The sequence below is a fragment of the Puma concolor genome, chromosome B2 (assembly GCF_028749965.1).
Source record: "Puma concolor isolate L17-30 chromosome B2, mPumCon1.1.hap2, whole genome shotgun sequence".
NCBI lineage: Eukaryota > Metazoa > Chordata > Mammalia > Carnivora > Felidae > Puma > Puma concolor.
Genome location: NC_141671.1, coordinates 146,752,305 through 146,767,832, shown reverse-complemented (window position 1 = coordinate 146,767,832; position 15,528 = coordinate 146,752,305). Strand labels below are relative to the sequence as shown.

General features: G+C 44.8%; 1 protein-coding gene across 3 annotated transcripts in view; it reads left to right on the top strand.

Moving 5' to 3' along the window:
• Positions 1–6,947: 6,947 nt before the first annotated feature.
• Positions 6,948–15,528, top strand: part of AGPAT4 (1-acylglycerol-3-phosphate O-acyltransferase 4) — a 128,206-nt gene continuing 119,625 nt past the window's right edge. Inside the window, exon 1 of one of the 3 annotated variants that reach the window (XM_086708280.1) lies at positions 6,948–7,093. Coding sequence is in view for 1 of the 3 variants with exons in the window: in XM_086708279.1 (XP_086564405.1) it covers positions 7,068–7,154 (87 nt within the window). In the remaining 2 variants the exon portion in view is untranslated. Of the gene's footprint in view, positions 7,219–15,528 lie in introns of all 3 variants that reach the window. The other 2 variants (XM_086708279.1, XM_086708281.1) reach the window with 2 other exon arrangements.

The window sequence follows — 15,528 nt, the reverse complement described above, 5'->3', positions numbered from 1 at the left end:
TGTCCATGAAGACAAAGGTTATGGGGTAAATATGTCCGAGGTTCACAGAGAGATGCCAACCGGACTCCTAGGTCTGTGAGTCATCTTTACGTTCATGAATGGGTTGAGGAAAAGGAGAAAGGAAGGACCAGTTTTTGAGGTCCTACCCCATTTCGGGTGCTTCCACCTCCTGTCTCATTTAAACCACCAACCCATGAATTTTATAAACGAGAAGGCCGAGGCTCTGAAAACTTCATAAAGAATTAGAACCCTTTGTTGCAAGTAACAAAGCTAGCTTGATGAGGGAATTTATTATATAGGGGACTCTCGTGGCACCCAAGGACAGCGAGAGAGGGAAAACCCGTATGCTCCTTTTTTATGTGGCACAGGCTGCAGGGTAATGAACGAGAGGACTGAAAAGTGGCAAAAGCAAACCCATGAGGCCCAGAGAGACCATTTCCTTTTTTACAGCCTCTTGGAAATCGGTCACGAAGCTCAGTTTTGTTGAATTAGACGTGGCTTTGGCTGGCAACCAAGATAAAAGATGGTGGAGAGGAGTTGTCCTATGCTTTTTGCCGACGTTGGGCCGATATTCCAGGATTAACTTTGGGTAAAACCAACACTCTATGTATAAATTCAAATGCATGGAGTATAGATAGGCTTTCAATAACCACACTTAGAATAACAACAGTTTAAGTAAAAATTATTTTTAGCATTTTTATGCCAGTGGAGTTTCTTTCAGACTTGCTTTTCATCTGAAAGCCTAGGAAACACCGAGGAAAGAATTCTGGGGTAGGAGACATTAAAAACTGAGCCTCTGCTTTAGCTGTTTCCTGTTCATTGTGTAACCCAGGACAAGCGGACCCAGCCTTCCCAGACTCTGATATGACAGATTCTCTGTAAATGAGAGATGCGGACTAATGCGAGTACTTCTCAATCTTTAACGTGCATATGACTGTCCTGGAGATGTCATTAAAATGCAGTTTCTGGGGCGCCTGGGTGGCTCAGTCAATCCATTCGGTCTCCGACTTCAGCTCAGGTCACGATCTCACAGTTCGTGGGTTCGAGCCCCACGTCAAGCTCTGTGCTGACAGCTCAGAGCCTGAAGCCTGCTTCAGATTCTGGGTCTCCCTCTCTCTCTTTCCCTCCCCAGCTTGCGCTCTGTCTCTCAATGTCTCTCTCTTTCTCTCTCTCAAAAATAAACATTAGAAATTTAAAACAATAATAAAATAAAACAAAACAAAATAAAATAAATAAAATAAAATGCAGTTTCTGATTCACCAGGTCTGAGGTGGGGCTGGAGACTCAGCATGTCTAACACGTCCCCAGGTGATGCCCATGCTAATGGTCCCAAGCCACCCTCTAATTAGAATACCCTCTATGGGGCCATTAGGCTATAAGCTTAAGGGCTGCCAACTAAAGAAAAGCATACGTCACAATTAATAACAATACTTATTTTTAAAAATGAAGATGCTTTAGTTTTCCACTTATAAAAGTAATTCAGGCTTATCAATGATTTTTTTTTAAACACACAATATATAAAGTTCAAGGGCTGAAAACCATCCAGAGTTAAATACCACTCAAAATAGCGTGCTCTCTTTTCACTCGGTCATGAAGAAGGCAGGTACTAAGTTTCAGTATTCCTTTGTTTTACCTTGTCTCTTAAAGTCAGGTCATGAAGCTGGTAACTTTTTCAATTTGCTGTCCATCAGTTCGGCACGAATCGATTTGAATTCAGTTCCTCCTATTGTGGTAGACTTGCTCCTGTATCATATGATTTCCAGTTGTTCATTGCTTGGCTAGAGGAGGAGACAATGACTTTTTGACCATCCCTGCCAGGTTGCATTGACCTGAAGCTATCTAGAAGAGAAAGCAGATGAGCGAATACTGAGAATTTTTAAGAGACTTAAAACACGATCCAAGTTAAGAACGTTAACAGCTGTTGGACTTAGGGTTCTTCATCCGCACTAATGTTTGGGGGAATGACTCAGGTCGTAATCACCATCGATCGAGGAGGAAATCTAGTGCTCAGTTCCTCTGCCATTTTGTGATTTGCATGTTAAATGTTCATGTTAAAGCCGTTTGAATGTGCTCAAAACGACCGCAGTAATAACAACATAGTCTTAAGAGCTTGTTGGCCATTAAAAATGATATGCAACATATCATTAAGGCTTAATAAGGGTTGATTTAAATATGCAACGATTAAACATAAGGTTAAAGATTCCAAATATCACATTCACTTTACTCTTTATGCATTTTTCTTTGTCTACTTGAAATAGCCAGAACTCCTAATTTAGCTAGCACACAGTGAAGTAGTTACAATCGCAAATCTACGATATGCTTATATTTTATAATTTGAGGAAATTTTCAAAGCGTGTATATAGATTTATTTGGATTTGCTTATATTTGTAATCATACTATCAGGCAAATGAAATAAAGCAAAACTATCATCAGCGTACAGCTAACAAGGTATTAAGGGAACAGGCTGTTTGAAATACTCATGAAATAACTCCAGCATCTAGCCTGGCAGTCAAATATATGATATGTAACTTACTATTTGAGATAAATGATATTTATCATTTTAAGTGCCAAAATTTAGGTTAAGAAAAAACTTTTCTGAAACACATAGCATTCTTCCTTTAACAGAAGGTTCTCAAAATACTTTAATCTTTGGGATACATGTTATAATCACCATCAATTATTCTTTGCGTCTGTCCTAAATCATCCTAGAACACCATGGCTTTAGAAACCTTGAGTTATTTGGTTTTTACTCATGATCATTTTCTTTGATAAAAGTTATAAATGTTCAGTGTTGAAATTTTTTCCAAAGGCAATAAAATAGAGAGAAACAAATGCGAATCATCCTCCATCTCACAGGCCAGAAATAATCATGAACAGTTCAGTGCAGTATGAGTCTCCTAGGGCCACCATGACAAATGACTATACACTGAGTGGCTTAAAAACAGAAATGTGTTCTTTCACAGTTCAGGAAGTCAGGAGTCTGAAATTAAGGTATCAGCTGGGTTGGTTCCTTCTGGAGGCTCTGAGGGAGAATCTGTCCCATGCCTTTCTCCTGTTTCCTGGTGGTTGCCAGAATACAAACCTTGACGTTCTGCCTCTAGGCTTTGCCTCAAGCATCGCATGGCCTCATTCTCCGTGTGTATCTTTCCGTCCTCTCCTCTTCTTGTAAGAACACCAGTCATTGGATTGAGGGCCCATCCTAATCTAGTATGACCTCGTCCTAACTAATTATATTTTCAAAGACCCTGTTTCCAAATACAGTTACATTCTGAGGTGCTGGATGGACGTGAATTTTAGGGGGCCTCTATCCAACCCATTACACACAACCTAATATATATTTGTACAATTATAAAGAAGAGTTTATGTTAGATATATAGCTCAGTTCCCTTTTCACTTAATATCTTGTGAATGTTTCCTCACGTCTTTCAAATATAGCATTTTAAATTTATGTAGTATGCTCCATCAGATGAATATCACATCATTTACATAACTGACCTGCGACTTCAGACATTAGATGGTTTCCAGTCTTCACTATCATACATGACTCTGACGAAGCTACATGTGCCTTTGAGGGGACCTGTGCTTACTTCCTTGGCATAAATACGTATGAGTTGAATTATTGGATAGAGTGTGAACATTTTATTTATTTTGAGAGAGAGAGAGAGAGAGCACGTAGGGGAGGGGCAGAGAGAGAGAGGGAGACAGAGAGAATCCCAAGATGCGGGGCTCAGACTCACCGGCCACGAGATCACGACCTGAGCTGAAGTCAAGAGTCTGATGCTTAACAGACTGAGCCACCCAGGCACCCCGAGAGTGTGAACATTTTAAAGGCTCATGACAGATCTGGTTCAATTGAGTTCCAAAAATAATGTGCCACTTTACTGTCACCAACAAGAGAGGAGAGAACCCATTGCATAGCATCTTCTTTACCTTTGTATATTTGGTTTTTGAATATTTGACAAATGGATAAACAAAGAAAGACCATCACTTCTTGTATTCTTTCTTTTTAATGTTTTATTTATTTTTCAGAGAGAGAGAGAACGTGAGTGGGGGAAGGGCAGGGGGGGGGGGACAGGGAAGCTAAACAGGGCTCTTGTGTTGACAGCAGAGAGCCCAAAGGGGGCTCGAACCCATGAACCGTGAGATCATGACCTGAGCTGAAGTCAGCCACTTAACCGTCTGAGCCACCCAGGCGCCCCTTCACTTCCTGTATTCTTATGTGAGGTTGCATATTTGTTGTTGTTGATGTTTATTGGTTATTTGTATATCCTTTTTGTGTGTGTTATAGTTTATATCTTTTATGTCCTTTTAAATCGCTCCACGGGTCAGCATTAATTTTTTACAGTCTTGCTGATGAATGTACTGCCTGCTCTCACCCCTTACAGTTTGTTGTGAGCTAAGAAACTGTGTAGACGTTCTCCTCCACTTCCCTATTCGCATTCTTTGGGCCGTTTCTGAACCTTGTACAGACTTCAGTTACTGCCTCCATTACACCGTATCTTAACTGTTTACAGGTCTTTCGCTCCTAAGACCTTGAGCGCCGTGGGCCAATGTCCACATCTTATTCACGTTTTTGTGTCTTCAGCAACAAAAGCACAGGCACTCAATAAATATTCGTTGAACTGATTTGTTAGATTGTGAACTGGGAATTTTCACAATTCCTTGTCTAGACAGAAACAGCTGAACAAGGAATATCTAAAATAAGAACAGAGTCTAAAGTGTATAAGATTTAGTCCATGAATGTGGTACTTCCACTTTAAATTTTTAGAAGTGGTGACTTTCCCCTGTATTTCTCAGCTATATTGCTGAGATAATTGAGACTGTGAGTAACATCATTGAAATAGACAAAGTGTTAATGTAGCAATAACACACATAATAATTATCATAATGGAATCAAGACATATTAAAGTACTGAGATCAGAATAAGACTGGCAATTGTCAAAAATTTTAATTTCATATTGTTTCCATTGAAATCAATGACTGTTCTTGTAGGAGCATCTAGGTGGCTCAGTTGGTTAAGCGTCTCAGTCTTGACTTGGCTCAGGTCATGATCTCACGGTTGTGGGATCGAGCCCCTTGTCGGGCTCTGCGCTGACAGTGCGGACCCTGCTTTGGATCATCTGTCTCCCTCTCTCTCTCTGCCCCTCCCCTGCTGGTGTTTCTCTCTCTCTCTCTCTCAAAATAAATAACTAAATTACCCTTGTAATATAGCACAACTTTATGCAATTTGCAGATCTTGAAATACATTTCCATTCAAGATTCAAATATGAAAAACAGTCTAACTCTACTTGAGAAGTACTTTGAAAAACCTTTGCAAGTTTCCCCCACACTAGAAATAAATGGATTTTAAAACATAATTTGAAAAGTTATAAAAACTCTCAAAAATCGCTTTGGCTGTAAGAAAGGTCTTACAAACATCTTTTATATGCATCTCTGTATGGTCAAACTTTCTTTTTTTAGTTTACTTTGAGAGAGAGAGAGAGAGAGAGAGAGAGAGAGAGCACAAGCAGGGGAGAGGCAGAGAGAGGAAGAGAGAGAATCCCAAGCAGGCTGTGCACTGGCAGGGCAGAGCCCCACATGTGGCTCAAACCCACAAACCAAGAGATCACGACTCCAGCCAGAACCGAGAGTCAGATGCCCAACCGACTGAGCCACCCAGGCACCCGCATTTCTGTATGGTCAGATTAATTTTCACATGGATATTAAAAGAAGACATTGCCACAAATGGGTTTTCTGTCCAGATTCCTGTTCAGATTCTTCTTTTATGCCTTCGATGTCCTTTAACGTCCCCCTCCCCATCCATGTCCCATCTGCCTCTCTCCCATCACACGTGCCACCAGCATGCCACACACCTTATAGTCCAAACCCCCCTTTGTCAGTTGCGGATGCCCCCTTCTCTCCCACCATAACGGAGCAGAGCTCTTTCTCTGATCTCTTTCTCTGCTCTCATGGCGCACTGTTTTGCTTGGGTTTTGGTTTGGTTTCCTTCGGTTTTAGCAATCTGTAGGTCTTAGTAGTTTTGCAGTGTGGTCTAGTTATTCGCGAGCATTCCATTCTTCCCCGTGGGCTGTCAACATCTAAAGAATGGGGGCTAACACAGGGGTCGTATGCAAAGGCTCCAGTGTTATTTGCGACTATGGTTCTAATAGTGGACATTTGAAGGGCATACATCTTAACTATTTGGAGGTTGAAATCATGCTGTGGGCATGTTGGAGACGCGGTATTTGCAGAGTTGCTGTTGAAACTCTTTTTAAAGTTGTGATGACAGCGTTTGATTCTAAAGGTGTGCCCAGACCCACTCCAACACACTGGGTGCAAATGCCACGTGCGCGCGTGTGCGTGGTAATCGACCCCGGCGGGGAGAAAACACACCGACCCCAGAGCTTCTGTTTCCCAGTTCGGAACGTCTGCGATCACTTGGACTTTCCGGCATTATTTCCTTGAAGGTGCTTCGGGGGGCCGGTGGGTGGAGAGCGATCTCCCCGCAGCCCCGGGCGTAGCAGCGAGGGCGGGGGGGATCGGAGAGCGCGGGCATCTCCCCCCCCGCGCCCCCCCAGCAGACCCGCCGAGCGACCCGCGAGCCCGTTTGGGACCGTTTCCAGGTCGCCGCGCGGACAGGGCCGGAGTGCGTCCGGGCCGAGCCTGCAGGAGCCCTCGGGGCCCCGGGGATGCAACAGGGCGTGGGAGCCGCGGCAGGAAGAGAAGGGCCACCTAGCGGGCTTTGTTTCGGATTCCGGCAGGTTCCCCGAGCCGGAGGCTTTGGAACGCGAAGCCGACCGAGGAGGCACTTCCTTACACTAATTGCAAGGGGAAGGGAGTGACTCATGTTACACCGGCTCGTAGCTTCCCTCCCCGTAACTGCTAAATTGTAGCTTTAAAAGGAAGTGACATGGGGTGGGGAGAGACGTCAGCTGAGGACCACTTTTTTTTTTTTTTCCCGAAGGGTCCACCCCATGGGTGGAGTCTCGCTTTTTTCTTTCCAGTGTTGGCTGACTTACAGCTCCTATAAACTAGTGGCAATTTCTGCACCCCAGCCTGCTCCCTTTCAGTTTCTGGTTCCCAAGCCCATGTGCCAGGGGCCGCCAGCAAGGAGGTATGTGCCGTTCGTGCGATTTCCAGGCGACTTCACCTCTGGGCGTGGCGGATGTTTGTGTGTGAGTGTCTGTGTCTCACTGTTATCCTCTGCGGGGCTGGACCTCACTAAAACCTCTGGAAGGGGTAGGTACAGAACGAGGAAGCGTGGAAGGTGGAGAAGGAAGTCAGGCTCCAGTGGGGACGTGGAGGGGCAGAGCCTGGAAGGCACGGGGGCTCTGCAGCCACAAAAGGACCCTTCCTTTGTGCTCAGCTGGGCGAGCGTTCGTTTCCCGGTGGTGATTTCGAGCTGCCGTTCAGGGCTTCCTCCCCGCCCCCCTCCCCCTGCGGCCCCCTCCCCTTGGGCCAAAGCGTTTTCTCTGCGATAGATGAAGCTGGGGAGAAGGTTCCTGTTACAGATCGGTCTCCTGTGTCATGCAACACGTTCTTCCGTCCCTGGCGTTTCTATGGCAACCACAAAAAAAAAAAAATACTCCACAAAAGGCAGCCCCCGATATAAATTGATTTATTTGTATTTCGTTCCGAGTTTGCTGCTTTCCGGACCCGGTTATGGGCTCCGCTTGCCAAAATCCAGCACGGCTTTGTGGCTACCCCCTCCTCACTTTCATTTTGGTTTTTCCCTATCGGAGGAGGGCTGGGGGAGGGGTGTTGTCAAGGAAACAGGCATTTGGGATTACCTCTTTATTTACTTAATTTTTGGCCTATGAATTTCTCCGTCATATCTAGGAATTATGGAAGGAAGGGTTCTGTGTTTATGCGAGTCCTCAGTTTCTGGTCTGTTTTAGGAAAACGAAGACAGTTTTCTAGACGTGGTATTAATGCCGTGAGCAGCCTAAGCAAGGGGCGAGCATGCACTTCTTTATAGGAGGTGAGGTCCTTGAGAAAAGTTTTAGAGGGTGTTTGAGGACCAGCGCTGATGGGAACGTTATTATCTGCCCAGGTGTGCCCCATCGCCCAAATATGCAAAAGAGGGTTCTTTGCTCTAGCCTGAACTTACTCAGCACAAAACCCAAGTTCAACAAGTACGAGTGGGTGACAAAAGGTAACTACTAGCAGGATTCTCTGTTTGGATTTTTTTGTTTTTGTTTTTGTTTTTCTTTGCACATCTTCCTTATGTGGATCACCTGTGCCATCCGCTCTCATTAAGGTCAGGGTCCGTAGACCTTCTCGTTTTCAAAACCGGGAAAGCATTAGCCCATCTGTGATTATGAGGCAAGCGTCTGCAGTTGGAGAAAAGTATCCCGAGAGGAGGGAGAAAGTGTGTGTGTGTGTGTGTGTGTGTGTGTGTGTGTGTGTGTGTGTGTGTGTGTAGGTGGGCAAGGATCAAAGTCCTAAGTTAAAGCTACTGAATCTTCTCATCCTTTATGGGGAGAAAAAGAATTGATTTTCAGGAAAAGTATAGAATACAAGAGAAAAGTATCATCTCTCTGGTAATAAGCAAAGTTAAATATGATTAGAATCAAGGACATGTATGCTAGAAAGACAGTCCAAATGGGCCTGTTAACAGGTGAGAGTCTTTTATTCAGTAAGTGTGAGGAAATATCTGATAACGGGCACTATTTTCTTAATGGGCATATCCCGAATTACAAGTTAGCCTTTATAAGATAGATCAATAGTCGTCTCATCCTCGATTCTTAAAATGATCTGTAATTTTAAATAAAGACTTGTGAAGGTCGCTCAGCCCTCCGAGTCCCTTCTCGTTCTTGAAACCAAAAACATTACTCAGAAACCTCAGGCTAACCCCTCAGCATGGAAGCAGGAAGAAGGGGTGGTTTTAACGAGGTTCTGTTTGCAGAGATCCTGACCTAAACATGCTATTATGTGGGACTTCTAAAACTTACTATAATGCAAGAGGTCTCAACGATTTCAGATACAAAAGGGACCTGAAAATGAGGACTGCATGGTATGGCACGAGGCTAGCCAGAACCAAATGGAGTTAAAGCCAAGAGAACTAAAGAGCAAAAAGGAAAGCAAAGTGTCGTTGAAAAGAATCTGCCTCTCACTTTGAAAAGTGCCTGTTGGCACACCTGAGCAGTTGAGTTGTGGGTTTTCTGATGCTCGCAAAGAGCGTGGAAAGCAGTCTTGCTAAGTTACTGTTTTCCTAGTCTGAAAATGGTCCTCGGGGTTGTAGATTTACCCCTTGACCCTGCAAAGCAGATGGATGGTGTGTGAGTCAAAGTCTGTGATGGGGGGCGCTCTGGAGTTTCCAGACCTAGCAGTTTCACAACAAAAAGCCTTCCGGCATGGAGTTCAGAGGGCAAGAATCATTGGGAAGCACAGCCAGAAATAAATAAATAAATACTGTCCTATAAATGGACCCTGAGCAGAGCTTAAAAACGTAATAATAGCCCTGACCTGGGGAAGGTCAGGGAGGCTATAGAGCAAAGCAAATTCAGGACGCCATGAAAGAGGCTGAATAGAGTTGGTTGGTTCCAAGGAAAGACCTTTTGACATTGGCGTCAGTTGCCACTGAGTGGGGGCCTCACTCCAAGGCTCTGAACTGGGTGCCGTGAAACTGCGAAGAAAAGAGAAGTTGTGGTCTGGGCTCCCAAGTTAAAAATCAAGTTAAAAGTTAAAAATCAGGGGCGCCTGGGTGGCGCAGTCGGTTAAGCGTCCGACTTCAGCCAGGTCACGATCTCGCGGTCCGTGAGTTCGAGCCCCGCGTCGGGCTCTGGGCTGATGGCTCAGAGCCTGGAGCCTGTTTCCGATTCTGTGTCTCCCTCTCTCTCTGCCCCTCCCCCGTTCATGCTGTGTCTCTCTCTGTCCCAAAAATAAATAAACATTGAAAAAAAAATTAAAAAAAAAAAAAAGTTAAAAATCAAGTTAAAAACCCAAGTTAAAACCAAACAGGTGTGAATGACGTGTGCGGACGTGCACAGGGCTGGAGGGCAGGAGACCAGGCAGGAGGGAGGTGAGAGAGAGCAGACGTGGTTAGTCTGAGAAGACTATGACCGGGAAGAGGATGTGATGGTTGGAAGGAGAAGAGACAGACAAGTCAAGGGGAATAAGGCAACGTTGTCCCAGCTAACAGGGGTGGGTGGTAGGAGATGGTTCTCAGTTCTTGTCCCAAGTGGGGAGAAGTCCGTCTTTAGTGTGGAAATAGAGCAGGTATACCCTGTGCTGGTGGATATAGATTCAGGGGCAGAATTTTGTCTAAACCAGAGCAAGAAAGACTGGTAGAAGAAAGATGATGTGAGTAGGTGGTGGAATCATACCTCATCCAATGATTGTTGAGTTGAAGCTCAAGAAGTGAAGGCCAGACTTCAATCAAGTAAGAGATTTGGGACAGGGAGCCCCACATGCCCCTGTGGCATCATCCTAATAATACCTACCATTGCCATCGCTTTGAATTCTGGGATGGTCAGATGACCGTGGGGCCAACTTAACTACAGTTTGTGCAGTCTGCCGTATTCTCAAAAGGAGGTCTAACGAGTTATGTGAAGACTCTACATTCACAGTTCTAAATGGTTTTTAATACCTAAATGTGTAGAGAGACCTATGTGATCAAGCCTGCTTAGTAATCATCCAACACTACCCAGAGCGTGGGCAACTCTAATTCAGTAGTCTTCGTACAAGACAGAATCAGTTTGGAAATCAAGTTTTGGAACTCTGAAATTTGGCTTAATGTATGGACCAGGGAAGACCACGGCTAAGGCTGTGGGAAAGAGCAAGCTCAAATCAGGGACTCATTCTTTTAACAATATGCATTGTGCATGTATTGTCTGTCAAGTGCTATGGACACAACTGTGAGCAAAACTGGATACAGAGTAAACGGCCACAGTTTTCAAATATCTGAAGCCTTTTCCAGGGAGATAATGTGACTGGCTGATCTCCATTTTCTTCTAATGACTGAGTAAGAGGAAATATCTTAAAACAAGAGCAATTTTTGGTGAGCATTCTCATGGGATGACCTGTCTAACCTATGTCTCCTCCACTTTTCAAGACACACCCTTGTTCCACCAAAGATTTTCTACCTGTTTTTGATTTTGTCTTCATTTTGTTACTCTAGTTGGGTTTGTTCCACTTCTTCCTTTGATCCTAAATCCTACTTTTCAGTCACCCTTCATTCATCCCTTTGTACATTCATGCTTACATCATCCATCCACCCATCCAATACTCACTCACTCACTCAACAAATGATATTGACTATCATGTGTCAGGCACTGTAAATGATGGATATAGCAATAAATAGGAAACTATTTCTTTCCTAAATAAGCTCAGGAACTAACAAGGAGAGAAATGTGGAAACAGCCCCTTTAACCAGAGGGTGTTATCTTTGAGAGATGCATTTATTGGCTAATGGTGCTGCATTCTTGTTTCATTGAACAAATTTATACATAGATTGTGCTGGGCAGAGAATGAAAGGGTGGTTAGCTGTTGACCATTGTCCATGTTAAAGTTTTCTTGTATCTTTCACACTGGTTGAGCTTATGGCTGGTGTCAGTAAACATTTGTTGGTTAATGAAATGGGAAGAGGTAGGATTTCCGACCCAGGAGCCATAGAGGAATAGAGTCCAGAAGACTTACATGTTCTCTTTCTGAAAAGTACAAGCTGAGCCTTAATCTCTCGAAGTTCCCTCATAGCGAGTTACTTGTAGACTTCCATGGGACTATAGCTCCCTCCAGATGCACTCAATGTATAGCGTTTTTAAAAGAGAACCCCCCCCCCCTTCAGCAAAATTATATGCCCAGTGGTTTACCAGAGAGCCTCTTGTCATTTAGAGCTAGGTTTCCCATAACACATTGCAAATCTATGTCTCCTTCCTACAAAACCTGGATTTAGGTTTCAACACCTTAAATCTAAATATCCAAAATACAGAATGTTAAAACTTTGTTGGAGTACTCCTGTTTATATTTCCTGAGGTCATGAAGCTCCTCTTAGAATTGTTTTGTGCCCACTTGATTTCCTACCTTCATCATGGAATTTATATGGGCAACCTAAAAAAGTTCTTCTGGAACACCACCCTCCTCTGCTTGTCAGACCTTCAGAGAAAACATTTAGCAAGTTCCCCTTCTTAGTTATTTTGATCTCATATGAGGTCAGCTTCTTCCTCCAGCATGAAGTTGTTGCAGAGTTCCAGATAATTCTGGTTGGCATAGATCTCTCCCTTCTGAATTTGGGTTGTACATAGTAGCTATTTCATGGTCATTTCTAGGTGGGCTCCTACAAGAGAAGAGGCCACATTTTGGACTTCTTAGGAGTCTGAAGCTGATCACTAAAATTTCTGCAGAAGGTTATTGCTCAGTCTGGGGGATGACAGGTAACTTGCAGAAGCCATCAGAGATGTTGAGGTGACCAGCCAACCTGTAGGCTCTCTGAGAACGCTTATAGCCCGCCTTCACGAGGACTTCCTGTGTCTATTACAGAGACCTCCCATGTATCAATTCACTTGATCCTTATAATAAACCAAGCAGGTAAAAGTTTTCTTACTTTCCATTTTACAGATATAGAAGGCAAAGATTAGTGAGTTATTCACCTGGTTTCATAATAAGTAACAGAGCTAAGATTTGAACCAAGACCATAGCTTTCCCGAGCCCAGCTTGGAACCACTGTGCCCTCCGTATGGTTGGTTGGCATTGTATCCATCTGTCTGTGCCCAGGGCCAGCGCGGTGCTGCATGCTGAACAGACACGCAGCAAACATTTCTGACATAATCATCAGATCTCCACCATGCAGACCTTCCCCTGTATCCCTTTCATCTTAGTTTTTGGGAGCTGCAGAAATACTGGAAGAGACAGCAGTGGTTTTGAACTTGGGGAAAAACCAGTAGCAGAATGTATAAGACACGCTACTGTGGTTTTCAAGGAGCTTGGCTGTTCTGGTTTAGCCAGGGAAGTGATCTGGTGGGGAAGGGGAAGGACCCTGTTGCTAAAATATCTGAATGACAGTGCAAGGCATCACATCAAATTAAATAGGAACTGTTCTCAAAACACATTTTTAACCAAGGGTTGAACTTTGCTTAGAAATTGCTCTTAAGGACACCTGTGGTGGCTTCTTGAAAGGCTCCCAAGGCTGTGGGTGGAGAGTCCGACTCTCTTTTCTGCTGTTGATTGCCAACAAATCTATCACCGAGTGTAAAGGCAGAGTGTCATCTGGGAAGACATTGCCTGTGCTGATCTCAGACAAACTTTGAAATAAGACCTGGTGAAATGAATTGATGGGGAGGGAAATTTGGTCTTTTTCCCATCTCCGTCGGCTCCCTCGTGAGCTGTCACCTCTCTGTGGGCAGAGGTTAACCCAGGCTGATGAAATTTTAAAGAGTCTGTCCGTACCAAGTGCTTCTTCCCAGAATGCTGCCGCTCTCAGCACACAATCAGTGCAGTCCCCGAACCTTCCTACTGGGACCAGCTCACGCCCCCCTCTTTTCTTTCTTCTGCTGCGGGGAAGGGCAGGTTGCGTGGAGATATGGCGACAGCTTCTTTCCCCAAATGTGCACCACCCTTTGGGTCTATCTCTCAAACTCCTGGCCTCTGTTTTCCTCCATCCCATCATCCGTGCTTTAGAAAACTCACTCGAGATGCCATTACGTTATATGACAATTCAGTCTTTATGGTTCTATCCTTTTTATTTTTTTTCAGTTTTTTTTAAGTTTATTTATTTATTTTGAGAGAGAGAGAGCATGAGTCGGGGAGGTACAGACAGAGGGAGAGAGAGAGAATCCCAAGCAGGCTCTGCACTGTCAGCACAGAGCCCGATGTGGGGCTCAAACACATGAACTGTGAGATCGTGACCTGAGCCGAGATCAAGAGTCAGATGCTTAACCCACTGAGCCACCCAGGCGCCCCTTTATGGTTCTATCCTAATGACTGCACTGGGTGCTTCCTGGTGGACTGGGGTTTTCTAACTGCACTGTTTCTTGCACAGAGCAGGGTCTGGCATTGAATGGGTACTGTAGCCTAGAGAAAGGTGGGCGCAAGGAGTCAGGGGTCAGATGGCCCCCGGCAGGACTTCCCAGGCTGACTTTCCTTGAGGACAAATTCTCAACCTGGGCGCTGTTGACATTTTGGGCCAAGTCATTCCTTGTGGGGCCTTGCTGTGCGTTGTGGGATGTTTGCATGCCAGTAGTCACCTCCCCACCCCAGGAGTGACAGCCAGAAACATTCCAGACTTTGTTAAATGTACTCTGGCAGGGCGGCCTTACCTGCCATTGGGAACTCTAGGGAACTCTTACATCTGACACTCAGAAACCCGGTTAGCTGGCTGGTGATCTAAGAGAACTCATCTCTCAGGACTAACTTGCACTCACCAGCTTTATAACAATGGCCCCAACCAAAGGGGCAATTCGTTCATTTAAATCAATTGATAGGAATTGAAAAATAATAAGAACACAGGTGTAACCACAAAATAATCAAATGTGGCCCCCTGCCCAGGATTCCATTTAGGTTGCCCCTACCCCTCAGCTGGCTGAGCCCGGGGTGGGCAGGGGGGCTAAACTTTGGGTGGGACAACGCACTCCCCAGTCCCGGTGGGATGGATTAACATGTGTAAGGAAAGAGTTGTGAGAACAGCTCAGTATTCCTGACTTCTGGTGAGTCTGCTGGGATTTACTGATTAATTCCCAGTTCCTAGGCCAACAGTGTGCTCCCCACCCAGGTCTCCCTGGTTATTTATTTGCCTCTTAGTACCCACCTCCAATTCTGTAGGCATTTCAAGCCTCTGCTGCCTTCTCACTGAAGCCAGGGGGCCACTTTTATTGCTGGTCCTGGGACCAGCTCCTACTTCAGGTAAACCCCACCCCCACCCTGCCTTGGCATCCCCAAGGCTCCCCAGCGGCTCCCCAGCCCAGTGTCAGCAACGCTAGGCGTCTAGTCTGTCCAGGTGTTGTGTCTGCTCTTCTCCTCCCTTCTTCCTTCCAGGACCAGAAAGATGGGCGTGGGGGGGGGTGGGGTCTATTCTTCCAAACTCCCACACAATTCCAGAACCTTCTCACAGCATTCCTTCCTGAACCCTTGTATCCAGCCTATGGTTGGCCAAGCACTGAAGGTACAGAGATGAACCAGACGGAGTCTGCCCATGGGGATAAGACAGACTATAAAAGCATTGCATACACTTGCATGATGTGCTCTCTCCCATAACTTCCCTGGATCTTCTTTCAGGGTTAAAGGACCTTCCATAGCTTCAAAATGAGCAGAAATTCTACATCTTAACCCCTGAATCATGTGGAAATTTAAGAAGTTACTTAAGACCAAATAATCTAATGAAAGTTCTGTGGTGTCACTAAAATCCTCATTTGGCCTCCATTTCTAGCAGAATAATAGGGTTAAAGTTTAAGTAGGGGAAACAGGGAGAAAGGACTGCGGAGATATTTTAAATGTGCCTGATTGTTTTAATTATTTATATAGGGTCCAATTTTAGCTAGATTGAGATTTCATCCCCCCTCCCCTTCTTCCACTCCTTCTGTCTTCTCAAATGGTTGAATCTGTGATTTGTCTTTA